The following is an 18,171-nucleotide window of genomic DNA, read 5'->3' as shown; positions in this document are numbered from 1 at the left end:
AGGCGATACATTGACACAGAGTGATTTTTTAGTATTTTGTTCAGAATCTTTTTTTTCTAGGTTTTTCTCCTTTAAAATTGGGTGCGTCTTATAGTCCGAAAAATACGGTATATATATATATTATATAAATCCTGGTGCAAGTCTGTGGGTCAGATCTGTCCTTACTATAAAGCCTGTATAGACACCTCATATAATTGCATACATAGTTGGTAAAATAATATGTTTATGTCCAATCCCAGCATTCATGCATAAACTTACCAAGGATATATTGTTACAGAAACTTTTGATTTTTACTGGACATGTACAAAAGTATATACAAGACATAAATTATACTTTGTGAATTGCCATAAATAGCACAGATAAAATAGTACAAGATGAATGGTTAGAAAAGCTTCCAAGGCCTTGGTTTATATTAATAAATGTCTTGTGATTTCATTTGAAAGGCATATCATGGTCCTTCTGTAGTCCCAAGAGCCTGGTTTCACGAGACGTGTTTCACGGCTGTTGATGCTTTTTCAAGAGATAAGGGAACAAAAACTAAAGTATGTAAATCAAAGTGAATTAATAATGACACCTTATTCACTGTTCTTGAAAGCATCTGGAACTTACAGCCATACTGCAATGACAAACTCAGAGTAGTATAAAGTGCATTTCTCAGATTCAAACTGGCATTTTCAATGTCAAAATTTCAACTCAACATGAAGGCTCATTGGCAACCTCTCTAAACAGGAAATCAGCTGCAGGCAACACTATACTTAGTACAGTGCAAAATATCCCATATAGCCAATATTAGGTCTGTAATGCATCTGCTCTGATGAATAAACTTTTGAAAAAGAAGAACAACTTTTACAAAGGTTAAGAGGTAATAGTTTTCTCTCCATTCTCGCCATAGATGAGTCATACTCCACTGGATGTCTGAAGACTGTCTTGAAAAAGGCTCAACCTTAAATTATCATATATAAGCATCTTAGCATTCCTTATAGTGAACCTGGGCAGGAAAACTTTTCTAAATGGCACTTACTATATTTATATAGTAGACTCCTCCATATTCCTGCACACCTCTTTTACTCTACCATAAACTGTCCCAGTTCGGTAAAGCAAAAATGAACCAACCCTTATGGTCACTGCCAGCAACTCAACCCTTTGCGTTTCTATTTTTTAGTTTACCTGTATTACAAATGCCTGGATCTTTTACTATTTAGTGCTGGCCACCTCCACTTTACTCGAATGAGATATACTCATACTGTTCATTACAGTTTATCTGACATTACTGTGCATAGCAGCATTGCACCAGTAATATTCAGCCAGGATATACACAATGGGAAGCTGCTACTGTTAGAGGAGGTAAGTTATGAGCTTTCAATTGGGATAGTTTAGGGGGCTGTGGTAGAAGTTGATTTAAAGGTGAACCTGATTTTAGGCATCCATAATTATGGATGTATTATTCATTGGTAACATTTTTATTTCTTTAGGATGAAAAATGTGTTGCAAAGATGGAATACATGACTATCAAGTTCAATACTGGCATTGTTCTCTCAGGTGGTCACACATACTATATTACTATTGTTCACATATACATTTTTAAACTAAATAATAAGTTATGCTGGATAATATTCATTTCTACTAACTGAAGCACAACTAGTGTACAATCACCACATACAGTCCCATGCCCAGAATAACATTCTCACACCTGGAAGTTGGAAGACTCACAGCTAGTCTTTGTTTTAGAACACTGGCCATTCTTTCCAAGCATTTGTGTGTTTTTCATTTGTTTACCATAGGTAAGCAAGTGCAGGTAAAATCCAAGTATAGCAAATTACCTGTATGCCAGAAACGTGTAAAAGGAAACACCAAAAATCCTGCTTGTTGATTTTTAAAACCACACTTAAAGAGAATGCGCACCTGATATAAATACTATGTAATAAGAATAATAATAACAACCATAGAAGGGCACCGACTTCTTTATGCATTTTATTTGTATTTACATTTTTCTACATTAAAAATAGAACAATAACTTTGTTCTATAAATAAGAAAAAAAAACAGAATAAAGGGTTACATTAATCGTAAGCGTTCATCATGTGAAGGCTAAAAAAGAACCCCTATGGTTCTCTGTACCCTATAATGGTTTCAATGTGGGTGCAAAAGTGCCTCCTGATTCTACACAATTCCCTACCTAGTGCTGCAGCCTGGGGAACTGAAAGCCCCACTCTAAGCTTAGATTTAAAACTTTGCAAGCCACTTGTTTTTCCTTTACTGGCCCCCGAAGCTAGCAATGCAAACAAAAAACTAATGATAATAAATAATAATAATCATATAACTTTTTTAAGTAATCTTGGATCCAGTCATATCACTGGTCCTCTTTGAGTTCTTATGCTAGCAGTAGGATATCTTCTGTTATTCCCAAGGCAAGGTGTGAAACCATTTCTAAGACTGAGTGAGTCAGCAGCCAGAGCTGCATTTTTAATATTAATAGTTTTCAGAAGTGACTTGTCTGTGCTTTTTGGGTTACTATTTTGCTTAAAAGTGATTTTGTTCATAGATTAGGACTTTTTTAGGGCCATTTCCAGCTGAAAGAGCTGCACTAACTGAATGGTGGTGGTGGCGGCAATAATCCTAAAACTTGTTTTCCAGGCCCAAAATTGTTCATCCAGATGATGACTAGTAGGGTGACCAACTCAATTGCTTAAAATCTAACACATAAACCATACAAGCTTTGTGGCTAGTTTAATGCATGTAAGGCAGTGAGTAAATCTAAAATCTTACTGCCACCCCAATCCGACACAGAATCTGTGTGATTCCTATGTGTTTGGATGATGTGGCCGCACAAACTAAATCAAAAGAAAAAAAATCCTATCAGCTATATTAAGTTTTTTGCAGTTGAAGCTGAATTCTTCACTTCCCCATTTTGATATTAATCTGGTGCTCTCTTCTCTCAATTCCCTTTCTATTGTAGGTTCTGCCTTTTTCCCATGACATGGAGGAACTCTGCAAAGTGCAATGTTTGACTGTACTAAAGCAGTGGAAACTAACCAATATTTATCCCTATTACTAACCTCATTGGTAATACAGTTATTCATCAGCTATTGCAGAATACCATAGAAGGATTTCTATTATGATTTTAGCATCTAATATTGCAAGAAGCCATATAGCTAAAATGGAAAGAATAATTTTCGCTTTAAAATTTAAAAAGCCAGATATTTCCCATATTCTGAATGGGGTCATGCAGTCTGCTGTCTCTCATGTGACCTCTCGCATTCTCTTGGCAGCATAACATTCTTGTCCCTCCAGTTCTCTCTGATTCATCTCGGTTGACTCATGGCTATAAATATCCTGTGCTACGATGATATTACACTTTTGGCATGCCTTGGCACAAGATCTAAAATAGGTTGCACTGGGAAATGACCAGCTTTCTGTAGACTTTATTACTTCATACTATGCATTCCAAGAAATCCAGATATATATTAGTCATAGTATTAGAAATGATGTGAAAAACACAGATTATATGACCAGAACCTAATAAAACAAAGAATGCTGACACAGCCCAAATAACTTTTACACAGGCTCATTCAGTGAGCGCAGAGAAGAAAAACTGTGTCAAATGCAGACAATCCAGCTTCAATTACATTTACAGAAGACAGATCAGAAAATGATTTGAGATTGGTTGTTGGAAAGCAAATGCATTTATAGTCTCTGCATAGAATCCAACTTTATTATCAAAATGGTTACTTTAATTTGTTTTAATTTTTATATTATCCAAAAGCGAGAACTCCGGTGTCACCACCTTTTGGTTTTAGCAAAACCAGCCCAAATTTATAATTAAACCTCTACTAATTTGACTTGTCATTGAATAACATAACATTTAATCATCCCAGTGATTTACCCTTTATGAGATGTTTGAGTTTATAGCTTCATTCAGAGAAAACCAGTCACAGTCTACTGCTGCATGGTCTGCCTATTATAGGAAGTCTATAGATCTCTGTGAATTCTGTTTTATATAATGTAAGTGAATCCTTAGTTGCTTCCACATCTGTAATCTATTACGGAGCGTTTTCTTTGTGCAAGAATCAAGACCAGTTATTGTTGCTCCCTCTTTGTGCAGGGTTACTAGTCCTGTATCCACCCTGTAGTATTTTGCAAGGAGACGGAAGCGCCTTCCCACAGGTCCACTATTTGTACAGGTTATATGCAGCACAAAAATTATGTTACTGATATTTTTACTGGTAAAATGTGTCTTTGCAAAATTGAGTTATATAATTTGTGAGTATTTAGGAATATATTTCAATAACTGTTTTGTGCCTGAAGTTAGGATTTTATGTATCTGGGAGTGAAATGAAATAATTTATGCGCCAATAATATTCAGTGTAATCCTTAAAACATATCTTCATCTGAATAAATATCTTTTCTTTACACCTTTTTTCCATGTATTTACCTTTGATGACATGATGCTTCGGCTTGGTCAGCAAGCAGGTATAAATATCTGTTGAGACACAAAAAATTCAACTTCAGTATTTCAGTATAATACAAATTCAGTATTTATTTACAAAGTCCAAAAAGCAACAATTAGAAAATTAGTAAACCAGAAAGCACTTCAAATTAGAAAGGACCTGTACTGTAGTGGCCACCATGGTCTGTAATCCAATTCCCCAAGGGTACCATGTTTCTACCACAAGTTCCCTTTTCACCTTATTCGGTGAAGCCTCTATACATATGCTTTTGACATGGCCACTGATTCTGCACCGATTACAATGCATGTTGGATGGCGTTGGCAAAAGTGGAGGCAACAGCAGGGAAACCATTGTAATGAGCAGCTTTAGAAGACTGGTCATTGTTAAGTATAGGAAGCATTGGGAAGAAAAATACCTGGGCAAGGATGAGTTTTACTGTATTCTCTTGCAAATAAAAAGGTTTTATTTGGATTCTGTAACCCTAGCTTTTGGGTGTTGGGAAATCCCAGGTATAATCAATCGATCAGAAAAATGTTATTTATATTGGTTGCCAGTGGAAAGAGTGCTGCCCCATACATTAGTGGTCAGAATGTCACCTTTACAGAAAGCTGAAAAGGTTTCATGCAACTGGCTCTGGCAAGTGTTGTTTTTCCTGGAACTATGCAGGCACCAACTTATGGGAGGTCAATCAGCAACAGCTCAAAGAACTATCTATTGTCTATGCCAATTTCTGGAGGAATCCTAGTTGAAAACAACTTCTCTAATCCTTGACTCTAAGAACCTGATTTATTAAAGCACCCAGAGGCTGGAGAAGATACACTTTCATCATTAAAGCTGGGTGATCCAGCAAAACTGGAATGGATTTCTAACTTCTAATTATAACTAATTTGCTATTTGTTGGACCAGATCCATTCCAAGTTTGTTAGATCAACCCAAAGCAAATCTTCCCTTGCCTTGGAGAGCTTTAATAAATCAGGCTTCAAGTCTCAAATTTTTCTAACATAAAACGTATACAAAACTAATATAAACTTACTCTTTCTGTGTCAGAATTTTAAAGATAAAATGTCTTTTAAACAATAAACTTTAGTAACATGAGCTCTCATGCAGTTGCCCACTTTCAAAACCCAACTCCAGTTTAAACTGTTTTTTTAATTTGCACATGGTAAGGAAAGTTAGAATTCCCATCATGTTCTCTGTCTTTGTTACCACTGATTCCTTGCATTCAGTGATAAGATAAAAAGTGCAGTTTAATCTTCTTTCCACTACTAAAATTGAAAGTTGGCCTTTAAAATGGGTAAAAACCATTTTTGGAGCATTTCAGAATTAGAATCAAACATTTGCCTTACATCTGCCTTACATCTGCCTACAGAGGTCTAGTGTGGGAGGAAAACTAAGATTTAATAGGAAGGGCTGCAGGAAAACAAAATATATACATTATTACTCAGTGATTCATTCCAGCCTGCCTGGTCTTTCCTCCCTTCTGACTCTTTGATAGTCCTGTGAACCCTTTTATGGAATATTATTCACACTGAAAATCTTGGCTCCATCCCTCATGTCTTCCTGGAGACCCTGTAGCACATCACGGCTTGGGGGTTGAACGTGACTCAACTTTCTTGGAAGCCAGCCTGTATTCAGTATGCTGTATAAGAGTGTCTTAGTCTGAACTGTAAATTAAAGCTGAATACATATAGGAAAGCTGTTTACACCCAGTCCATCTTGTTCTGAGACATAAACAGCTAAGTAACACAGTGCAGCCCCTTCTGACAAGGGAGGATGGACCTGATTTATCTGTGAAAATACAGTAACATATACAGGACTTTAATATATGACTGGGCAGTGAAAAGAAAAGTAGTAGTTGGATGAGCTAATCTCTCTCTTTTCTTTCCCTTATTTCAGCACACCCCTTGCATTTCAGCACAATTGTCTGGTTCCTTGTGTTGATCTTATATCTCCCTGGCACTTATATACAGGTACATGTAGAGTTTGCTTTATTAAAAATAATACATTTAACAGTGTATTATGGATACAGAGCTGCATTAATGCACGTTTATACGTGCCTAGAGTGTAGAATTAAAGTGTACCTGTACTCTATTTTACTAATTATTGTGCATTAGAGGAAACACATAGGATGTATGTACGTTTATTAGGTTAGTACTTTTGCCGTTGCAGTGCAAAGTTTATAGGTTCATAGGTTTGAATCTCCACCATGACACTATTTGCAAGGAGACTGTATGTTCTCCTTTTCTTTGTGTGGGTTTCCTCTTGGTCCTTTGGTTTCCTCCCACATCCCAAAAACATGCAGTTAGGTTGGTTGGCTTCCCATCAAAAATTGACTTTAGACTGTGGTAATGACCACGTTAGGGACATTAGACTGTGAACCACTTTTAGGAACAGCCAGTGATATGACTATGGGCTTTGTAAAATGATGTGTAATATATTGGTGCTATATAAATGTGAGTAAATAAATATTAGGCAGAAAAGCCTCTTCCATGCTCCTCTCTGATTTACTACTCCTGACTTTTCCTGACTCAACTGTCCAATGACAGAATCTCAGTTGGGGCCCTAGACAAAGTGATGGCAGGTACCTGGAACTTGGCCATGAAGTCAGGAAAAATTAAGTAACAAAGTGACATAAATAAGTCCTGCACCAAGCAGTGAAGCCAGGATCTGGGTAACAGAACTTGCACAATGAACTATTGACAAATCAGCAGCTGTTACTTCTATCACTAAAACCATTTGCACTAGATAGTGATTCCAATTATTAAATAATCATTTTCATCAATTAGTTCTGGTGGTATATCTAATCTAATGTAACTGGACTGTGGTATACTTTAAATCAAACTAGAGTGGTGATTGAATAAAACCTCAGCCATGTTCCCATTGCTGTTTATGTCCCTGGTATGGAAAGTCATTTACCCCGTTTGTTCTGGTGACAGCTGTCACCAGTATAGAATTTGAAAAAAATCTAAAATGGTATAGTTGTCACTGAAGTAGGAATATGGTAAAAAATATCCAATGCACAGATTTAGGTATGATGAATTAAAATTTTCTGTTTAGGGGAGTGTTTCCTTTTAATTAAAGGTTTTGGTTTTCACTTTTGTATGTGATTATGTAATTTTTTCCTACCTTGTGCCAAACTTTTTTTATCTAAGAAAAGATTATTCAATATAATCTGATTCCTAATTGATTGATCCTTTATCTTTGTGTGTATGGCAGGCATGAGGTATTTGCCAAAACAGCCTGTTCAAATAACGGGACACCTCTTTGTCAGAAAGCTAATGTAGAAGAACTGGTGATGTTAGTAATCCCAAATTGTACTTATGTCACATTGTAAGGCACAATACCCAAAGCAAATATTCTGCTAACAGCTCCTAACAGTCCAGAGTGTTTATGCCTTGCAGTTGGTATTGCTATGCTAGGAATTAAAAGTTCATTCTTCCAGTGGTTCTCACCCACACCAACCCTTGAGAGCCCCCGGCTTGTCATCTATGTGGAATGGAGCAGATGTTCTATGGCACCAACCCTGATGTCCTGCAACAGCTGAGTGTGAAAAACAAGCAAACAAAGCTGACTGGTGCAGCAAATAAAATATTTAGGCCATCTATTGTATTCATTGATAAAAGAACTCTTGGTATTTCTCATGGAGGTAGTGGAAGATAACTGTGAGGCTAGAACTGCCCCTGATAGTACAGAACAACTTGGTGAATCATGGTAGGCATATTACAAAAGTTTTTTTTTTTTTTAAGAGAAGAGGAGAATAGATCTGCAACCTTTGAGGTTTTCTGAAGAGCGCCTCTTCAGAAAAAAGTAGTGCCGGTAGCTTCTACACACGAAAGGATTTCCTTGGTCAACTCTGGTCAAAGCTGTGACTTGAATAGGTAGGAGTAGGAATGAAGTGCTGCATCATTGTGTTTAGGTCCAGATTTATTTTAAATACTCAACCAGCTTGTGGTTCCTAAACTCTTGAAAATGCTGGATACTTGGTTGTCTCTTTTTTTAATATTTATATCAATCAAGCCAGCATTAAGTAAAGTTGTAGCTCCTGATCTGCATACATTTTCCAAGCCAGTGTTTTCCAAAATATTGAAGTCGTTGACTCAGCATATCAGCTTGGCAATGAGAAGTCAGCATGCATCTCTTGAAACATAAATTCTTTATATGAAGATATTGTTATAATTTCTGTGAGCTGGATAGCATTTGCTTTAAATAGATTTGTGGCTATTACTTTAAGCTTCGTTTTTAGTGTTTCTAATCTATCTATATATGTTAAAGGTAAGTTGTTTGTTCTAGTTGCCAGGATATTGTAGGTCTGTTTTCTATTACTGCAATTATGGAATGTGAAGAGATAGCCAAGCGATGGATGGTGCAGACATAACCAAGACTATTCTATCCCAGTTAAAGCTCAGAATAAATAAAAAATTAATAAAGCCCAACTTCACGTCTTGCTCGATATTTTAGATGTCACAGATATTTATGTTTGGAAGATTTTCCCTTATATCACATGACAGGAGGCGGAAATAAATCTCCCCAAAAAATAGGAAGACCTCAACTTTGAAAGTCCCTGAGAAAAAGGAGAAGAAAACATCTCCCACTTGAGTCCATCTATTCCAAATGCTGCTGTTAGGCTGTGTACACACACTAATTTATTGTTGCTGGAAACAAACTTTCATGATAGTTTCCAGCGACAAAGAAGTGTCAGATGAATGTATGAGTGCTGTACACACAGCGCTGTTCTGTGGAGAGGGCTTCACTTCTATCGTGGTCCTTCATTGTAAGTTGTTCATGGATCCATCAGGACGGATCCATTACCGGCGTCGGGTGACCTATGTACACATGTCAGATTCTTGTCTGAGAGGAGTCTGACCGTTTATATTGGACAACAATCATCTGATGTGTGTACTAAGCCTAACTGACAAATACATGACCAGACAAATGATTGAAATCTCCAATACATTAATTGTTCACCATGCACTTACCAACAAGCCCATTTGATGCCCCATTGATGGCACCCCCTGCACTGACCACCACTGAGTCACATGATCGGTGGTCAGAGCATGGGCAGTGGCATTGATCAAGCAATAAACAGGAAATCCCAATCAATGTTGAATTGAGATATCAATCAATCATCAATATGAATTTCCTATTTTCCAAAAGATATCCATTAGATTTGATATCTATATCAAACCTAATGTTCAGTATATTAGAATTATTGACCAATGTATGGCCAATATTACCCAGCAGCTTCAGGTGTACAGACCCGATAAAATGCAATAAATGCAGCAGAATGCAGATCTGTGTTTTCATGTCTGCAGCAGCATTGATTCCCTGTAGTATGTCCTGCTGCTGCATTGCCTGTGTCAGGTGTCCGGATTTGCAGACTCACACAGAGCAGCTCTGGAGATTAGTCATGAAAGAAGCATTGAAGGGCCAGGGCTGAGCTATTTTTAGATGGTTGTAGACCATGTTCTGCTAATTGTGAAATCTTTCAGGAAAGGACAACCTCAGCTTAAGTAACCGCCTTCGGTCTTCATGGAGAATCACTATGCGGCATTCATAGATATTTATGTAACAAATTAAAGGTAAATTAACAATACAAACTACAGTATACCGGAAAGTGACAACCTAAATAATGCATTTTTGTATGTGGGGACACAAAGTAAAATAGTTTTGGGGTGTCCTGGCTCTCCACCCTAATATAGAACCAACCATTGGATTTGGAGAAAGAGAATGGCTAAGTTCTTTTTCAGAAGGGTGCAGATTGCTTTCATGGAGTTTCTGAAGATAAAGGAACACTTAGTAGGTCCCCTCATCAATACTTAGCAGTGGGAATGGGCATTCCTGGGTTATTCCTATGGGGTGAAGCGCTACATCATGTCACCTATGGGTGTGGTTCAAGTATAAACTATCACATGATGCCCCTCCTCCTAGATTGTAAGCTCTTCGGGGCAGAATCAGGGCATTTGCAACCCCTTTTTAATGTACAGCGCTGTGTAATATGTTGGTGCTATATAAATCCTGTTTATTATTAATAATAATAATAATAATAATAATAATGATGGGCCCTTCTCCAGACACAGAGCTATCTCTGCTCTGTTAAGCAGAGTGAACTTTGGTCTGATTTGTATGGATGGGATGAGCTACTTAGGTTTGTTAACTCCAACAAAAAAAAAAAAATGGCAACCACTTTTCCTGGACTTCTTAGGAAGTTGCTGAACTGCAAAGGCCTTTTTTTAATACCAGGCCTTATGCTAGTGAGTCTCCTTCAATAATAAGTTCTGCCATGGCTGCAGCACTGCAAAGTAATGTCTCCTATGAAGTATACAGAATGATTATATGTATTCAAACATGTGCTCACTCACAAACATACTGTATGTATAAAATTCTAAATAAAATACCCTTATAAGGTTACAAGTACATTGCTGTCTATCCCAAAGCTAAATAGCAGTCTGTATACAGCTGCCAGAGCTCGCACAAAGAAGCCTGTCCTGTGCAGGCGATGTACTTTGTCAATAGCATTCAGTTATGTTGAGGAAAACCATGAGGTATACAAGCGTTCATTATATTATAAAGCCGTCACCTGTCTTACACAGTCAAAGGACTACACAACCTCTCCCAATACTCCCACATAAAGAATATTCTGCACACATTGTAGTATTTAAAGGTCCTTGTCATTTTTTTTGTATTATCATAACTAAATGATATAAAATTGCAACCAACAGCTATTTCAGAGTTAGCAATTTCCATAACAATTACAATATTAAAGGCTTAAGTCAATACACTTTTGTTTGTATATATGACATCAGATTGAGAAATCCTTAAGATTATTCAGAATTTATTGATGGGTGTATTTGACCTGCTTCTGACCTGCTTCAAGCAGGCTTTGATGTCTATTTGTAGTGTATTTGTATCGAGATGATAAAGGGGCTTGACATAAACATAAATCTAACTAGTATATACAAAATACTTCCAGCTCCCTGCACCCCTGCTATTCTGGTTATTGGAGCCCTGGGCATGGTGGGGGCTTTGGGCAAGTCTCCTGATATGTCCTGGCTTTCCAATGGGCTGGTCCCCACCAAAGAAGAAAAACATATCCTTTAGCCATTGGAAAGTGTTAAAATGCCCATAAACTCTTGAAAACACCTTTAAATTCTCCAAATACCACACTGAAAATAATGGGGTTTTTATAGGCATTTTGGCAATAATTAAACAATTTTGGGTATTTTGGGGCACTTATGGTGTTTTTTTTTTTTCCTATTCCATATCACATGCCTTTGTAAACTCATTCAAAACCTGAATGGGCACTTATACGCGGTAACGTTAGCATAGCCTTAAAATTACTAAGAGATCAAATTTTAGCCGTGCTGACGTCTCACTTGTCCTAAAGTTGGAACCTAAAGTCCCATATGAGCTCATTTCTAATACATAAATATTCATGTACAAATGTAAACAGGAAAATTCTCTGTTATATTCTTGAAACTACTAATTTGCCGCAGACCACTTCCCAAAACAGCAATAATTAAAAAGGCTGTTTTTCCTATAGCACCTGTTGCAAGTCTCCACCAGCAGTAAGGTAATGTTATTACATGTTGTGTTTATAGACTTTAATCACAACCAACTTGCAGAAATATTACTTTAATGGAGGGAGTAGGGTGCAGGTTATTTAACAGAAGATCCCCTTACAGTGCCTTCATTTGCTCATCAGAAAGACAAAGCCATCTTTCAGGCACTATCAATGATCCGGATCCACTTATTCCCTAGACTGAGATAACCGACACTATTATGTAAATTCTTAAATGTGTAGTTCACAGTTGTGTTTATTATTAACAACCTGACACAAGTCAGCCCCCTGCTGCAGTCTATCCCCTACTAACCTTTGATGGGTGGAGGAAATACAGCATTGCATTTTATTATTATTTAAATATGCCTAAGGTAAAGTTCACATGGGCAGTGGGAACAGACATTCCTGGGCGTCTCCCAGCAGTTGGCACCTTGCCAGCTGCTCGGCCACCCCAACCGCTATGCTGTTTCTTAAATAACCAATGTTCACAAATTTACCAGTGGGTGGCACTGAGCTGCTAACAACTGCCCCCATTCATTCTCTATAGATGCCCGTGTTTGTGAATCTAAGTGTAACAGTGGGTATGGTTCATGGGCATAAAATGCAGTAACCCATATGTTATACCTGCACTGGGGCCCTTAAATATCATGACCAGGCAATGTGGATTACCAGGTATCAGTTTATGAAATTTGGTTTGACTTTGCATCAGTCAGAAACCACACCCTTCAGGATTCCAAGAGAATGCCATGTACATGCAAAGCTCTGTAATCAACATCTAAGCATTGCAGATAAATGTCATATGATTAGAGTCTCAAATGCTTCTAAATTAAGATGGCGGAAAGATTTCCAAATGTCTTTTTCCTCTCTTTTTGTTGTCTGTAGATGTACATTGAAATGAATGTCAATTCTCAATAAACCACAAAAATCATTGGAAGAAAAAGGGGTGCCAATCATAAATCTAAAACTTCCTATTGTTGATGCATTAAGATGTTCCCAAAATCACTGAATTGTCTTATATATAGGATATATCTTACAATTTGCAATAGTTCATGTAGAATATATGGCCACTGTATTATTTCTTGATATTATAAAGTTTTCAAACTGCAGCACCACATATTTAATAAATGTTCATCAAGATCATTTACATGCAGAAGTCAGTAAATGACACGTGTGGTTTTATTCAATCGATTACATGTAACTGCAGAGCCGTACTAGGGTGGGGTATATGGCCATCAATGGTTAAAGAACCACAAGTCCCAGGTAACTCTGGCCAGCAATGCAAGCATGCTTAGACATGTAGTTCCACAGCATTTTCAAGCTACATTTTTCCAAAATCTAATCTGCATTGACTTTATATTTGATCAGTCTGTCTTTGTGGACCATGGTAATAAAGGGGTAAGGTAGCAATCCAGCCGCTTTCTTTATATCTTCAGTCCTAATTGTATTGCAATGGAAAGTTCTTTGTTAGTTTTTGGCTGCAGTTGCACTGGGAAGTGTACAGTACTCTATGCAGCACTGAGGACACACCCAACCTACTGTACATTGTAACTCAAGATGTATAAATCTGTATATCCTAAGCAATCTGTTATATACAGATAGATGAATAAGAACTGTTACAAACACAGTAAACATCTCAAAAATATTCTGCAAGACACAATAATACAAAGCAAAACTCCTGCAGACCTATATATTAAAATAAATAAAACAGTGCACCAACCAATCAGCAACCACCTCTCATTGTTCCAACTGTATTAAAGTGATATAAACTGAAATCTGATTGCTTCTTTTTTGTATACCTGTACTTCATCCATTGTTGTCTTTAAATATATCTAAATATTTGTTTTCAGAACTATTGCAAACAGTTAAATTGAAAACACAGCAGACAAGTTCTGCAATTCATTCAATGTGGAAAAGTCTAAATAGGAAAAATGAAAGTTTCTTTAAATAGACACAAAGAGAATGTGAATAGTAGGACCTAGCAGTGTGTGATATAGCCGCATGGAAAAGATTAAATGTCCTGTGAAGGTCTTATAAATCCAGGCACTGTGCCAGTTGCAGTGGCCATTGTGCAGGACATAGAAGAAAGACATTAGAACTTACTTTTTTGGTGTGTTCTAGGTCTGGTTGCAGGCAGAGATGAGGGGGGATCCTGACAGAAGTCTTGTACAGCCCTGCAGGAATAGAGAAGAGAGAAGACTGCCCTTCTATACTTGCAGCAGCTGCCACAGCCGTCAGAGTGATGTCACAGGCCTGCAGTCTGCCTGATGGAGCTCAGTGCTAAAGTGACTTCAGGGGGAAGGGCTGGGACATACCCCTTTCCATGCACTACACCATAACTAGCCCTGCTCTGGGGAAAACACATCCAAAACAACACTAAATATATTTAGATACTTGTTTTGTGCTCTTTGTAATTCTGTATGGCTGCAAACACAGCTTATGACTGTAAAAGAGAAAAGATTTAAAGAGGAACTAAACTGAAAAGTGCCTAAAACAAAAAAAAATACACTTACCTTTAACACCGCAGTTGATCGTCTCTTCCATCGGGTCTTGCGTCGCCCTGGTATCTGTCTATGAGCCGGCGTGCCGGGCGGCGCCATCTTTGCCTCCTTTTCCTGGTTCTTCTTCCTACATCACCCGACCTAGGCGAGAGATCGGGTGACGTAGGTTGGAAAAAAAACTTGCCGATCCCACTTCGTATGCGTGAGATCGTCAAATTTTTCTCTTTTCACCAAAAGGCTCCTTCTGCACATGCCCGAGCATCCAAGGAGCACCCAAGAGCCTCCCGGGATGCATGATGTAGGTATCCCGGGCTAGGCGATCGAGAATTAGGGGGCGGTGCTGCACCCTTTATTTTTAAAAAAAAAACCTAAACGAACATAATTTTTACTTAACACAAAAAGGTTGTCTACCCTTTTATGTAATGTGAAATTTCTGAGTTTAGGTACGCTTTAACACAAGGTCCTATTTATAATAAGTGTCTGAGGGGGTGAGTTACTAAAATTAAAAATAGGTTCTTTTTTAAACTTTTGATCTGCAATTGGATATACTGTATCTATAAACCCTTGTTAAAGGGTCTTTTATGTACTTATATCACACTTTTTAGATTCTGCAGAATAAAAGTTTCTTTTTCTAGCTTTAAATAGAATGAAGAAGGCTGAAAAGAATTAAAAATATATTTTAAAAAAGAACCTATACCTCCCCCTAAGATCCACTTCCACATTTTACAATCTGGTGACCATTGATGGGAAATCTAAAAATGTATAATGCTTACCAGGACAAATCTCTCACCTGTTCCAATGATAAGCATCATGTTCTTGTTGTGTCTTCAGGGCAGCAAATGGGGAGGCAATCTTCACAGTGGAGACCTGACAGAGGGTTCAAAGCTTCTCTGGTCTAACCAAAGCTAAAAAAAAGACAGGATAATAGAAAAGAGCATGGAGTGCTTATTTTTTTTGATCAGTTTATGTGGAGGCAACATTTTTTATTATTATTAAACAGGATGTATATAGCGGCAACATATTACGCAACGCTGTACAATAAATATTTTTTATTTTTGGATAACATAGTAAAGGGTTAGCCCCTCTATGAAGTTTCCACTGGGGAGATTTACCCATTTATTTTTTCTGCTGATAACTGTCACTGAGACAGAATGTTAGGGCAAATCAACATTTTGGGCTCTACTTATAAAACAGGTAATCAGACATTCCCTCAAACATTCCCTCATGGGAATGCTCCATGTCCACTTGTTTGATGGGAGTAATGGATTCCCACCTGGGAATGTTTAAGGGAATCTTGGATTGCCTGTTTCATGAATAGAGCCTTTGAGTTGTTATCAGAGCAATAGGTAAGGAGAAATCATATAGGACCCGAGATATTTGGAACAAGAGGTGAAGGGAAATTTCTCTCTATCTTAAATTGAGGGGGTCAACCCGTCTCTGTTCTATATGAAACAAATTTTTTTGACTGGAACACACGGCACACATTATATCCTTACAATTGCCCCTAAATTCCCCTAAATCCCCCTAAATTACATTGCTCTGTCATGTGGTGTGGTCGGTTTACTGGTAATATGTTGTCCCCCTGCTGCAGCATTCTCCAATATACACAGTGACACTTGCCTGTTAATGATGTCAAATTTTACACTTGCATGAGAAAAGAATCTAGGACTAATTGAATAGTAACACTTATTTTTTGTGCCTATTAATATGTATATTTTGTTCAAATTACTGGTCAGACTGTTGTCAGGACATATTTAATATTTGTCTGTGTCCCCATAGAGACTTTTCCTAGCACTTCCTGTCCTGACAGTAAGAGCCATTGCAGACCAGTGCAGCATTCCGTTGCAGGCTAAACCTCAGTACCAACCTCTTCTAATTAGGTGAATGAGAGAGGTTGGGTCCTTTTATTGCAGATATGTCGGATTGCAGGTGTCGCTTTTGGCTGCTTGGTTATTGTGTGAAGATCTACACTGTGGCTGTGGGTGAAAATGTGGTTGTATTCTGTGCTGTTTTGCTGCCAACTGCGAGTATAAAATGGTCCCAAGTGAGGGGAAATCTCCCCAGCAGAGGCACAGACTGCCAAGGTTTACTTTAACCTTGTCACCCTTTTACCTTAACTACACCTGCAGTCACCTAATGCTCCATCTCCAACGCAAACACAAATGGAGCAAGTTAGGTATGAATGGCAAGGAATTGGGGTCCACCAGAAGACATGGCATGGTGCAAAAGACACCAAATTGGGTGCACAGGTTAAGCTGGGTGTCTCTACACCAGGTAGTACGGCATAGCTTTGCAAATCTTAATACCGAATGGTCAGAATTACAAATCTTTGGCCGGTAAAACAGCTTCAATGTATATATCTCACTTGTTTAATTTCCTGTTTGCCTGGAGTTCTGCTTTAAGTCATATTCAGTTACATATGTGGTAAAGTTTGTAGAAAGATCCTTCTTGTGAAGATCTTAGGCTCAGCCCTCTATTCACACAGCTGTCTCCTTCTCTTCTTTCAGCAGTTCTTTCATTCAGGCTCATCCATGTCCCCAGCTGTCCCATTAAGCTCTGCCTACATATTAATATTTCAGTACAATTACTTCTTTACAAGTGCTTTCTGTTATTTGCTCCTCATATCGGCCATGTTTACTTGTAAATAAAAAGGAGTTACTTGGGTTATTTCCTATCATGTAAAGAAGGAAAAATTAAACTTGATTGGTTGCTGTGGACCAAAACCTTGACTCCATTATTTGTACCTTAACCTAGAAGAATGATACAGTTAGTTGTTGTAACCACCTGTGTATTTAAATCTTCAACCCCCTGACCATTCTGTACTACTGATCCACTCCCACCGCCTCTGCAGGTATATTTTAAAGCATTTTAAAGTAGTTCCTAAAATACATTCTCTAATTCCAACTAATGTAATGGTTAAGTCAGCAATGTCACATTCTTTCCTCTTATTATCGGGAGATGGATGTGGATGGCCCAGTATTACATCCTGCTCATATACCCTGTTTCCCCTATAATAAGGCACTGTCTTATATCTTTTGAAAAGCCAAAATATGCCCTAGGTCTTATTTTCAGGGGGATGTCTTATTTTTCCATGAAGAAGACTACAGTACACATTTATTGTTGAAAATCACTCATGTGCCATTGATTGTCCCCTTCTGATCACTCTGTGCCATTCGTTGTCCCCTTCTGATCACTCATGTGCCATTCATTGTCCCCTTCTGATCACTCTGTGCCATTCATTGTCCCTTTCTGATCACTCTGTGCCATTCATTGTCCCCTTCTGTTCACTCTGTGCCATTCATTGTCCCCTTCTGTTCACTCTGTGCCATTCATTGTCCCCTTCTGTTCACTCTGTGCCATTCATTGTCCCCTTCTGTTCACTGACTCACTTTTTTACCGTACGGCCGGGTAACAGACTCCGTTAGGGCAGGGATCAGCAGATTGCTTGTCCTTCCTGGCACGGAGTCGCGGGCACGTGCGCGGCCTTTGAAGCACCGAGGAGTCACACAGAGGCACACAGTTACCCACCAAACCACCCCAATGGGAGATTCTTTCAGGCGCAGGTATGGGGGTGTCTTATTTGCGGGGGGTGCTTTATTTATTGTTTTGGGCAAAATCGGGGGGGGGGGGGTGCCTTATTTGATGGGGATGGCTTATCATCGGGGAAAC

The 18,171-nt window shown here is 38.2% G+C and overlaps 1 protein-coding gene across 1 annotated transcript in view; it reads right to left on the bottom strand.

Moving 5' to 3' along the window:
* The window catches only part of ANXA6 (annexin A6), a 45,073-nt gene extending 30,813 nt beyond the window's left edge, over window positions 1–14,260 (bottom strand). Inside the window, exons 1-2 of the mRNA XM_072400515.1 lie at window positions 14,105–14,260; window positions 4,431–4,478 (exon numbers count right to left, since the gene is read on the bottom strand). Coding sequence (XP_072256616.1) covers window positions 4,431–4,442 — 12 coding nt within the window. The 5' untranslated portion in view covers window positions 4,443–4,478; window positions 14,105–14,260. The remainder of the gene's footprint in view (window positions 1–4,430; window positions 4,479–14,104) is intronic.
* Between the last annotated feature and the right edge of the window lie 3,911 nt (window positions 14,261–18,171).

Source organism: Pyxicephalus adspersus, chromosome 2, assembly GCF_032062135.1.
Source record: "Pyxicephalus adspersus chromosome 2, UCB_Pads_2.0, whole genome shotgun sequence".
Classification (NCBI taxonomy): Eukaryota; Metazoa; Chordata; class Amphibia; order Anura; family Pyxicephalidae; genus Pyxicephalus; species Pyxicephalus adspersus.
The sequence above is the reverse complement of the archived record's forward strand: the minus strand, read 5'-3'. Positions and strand labels throughout refer to the sequence as shown.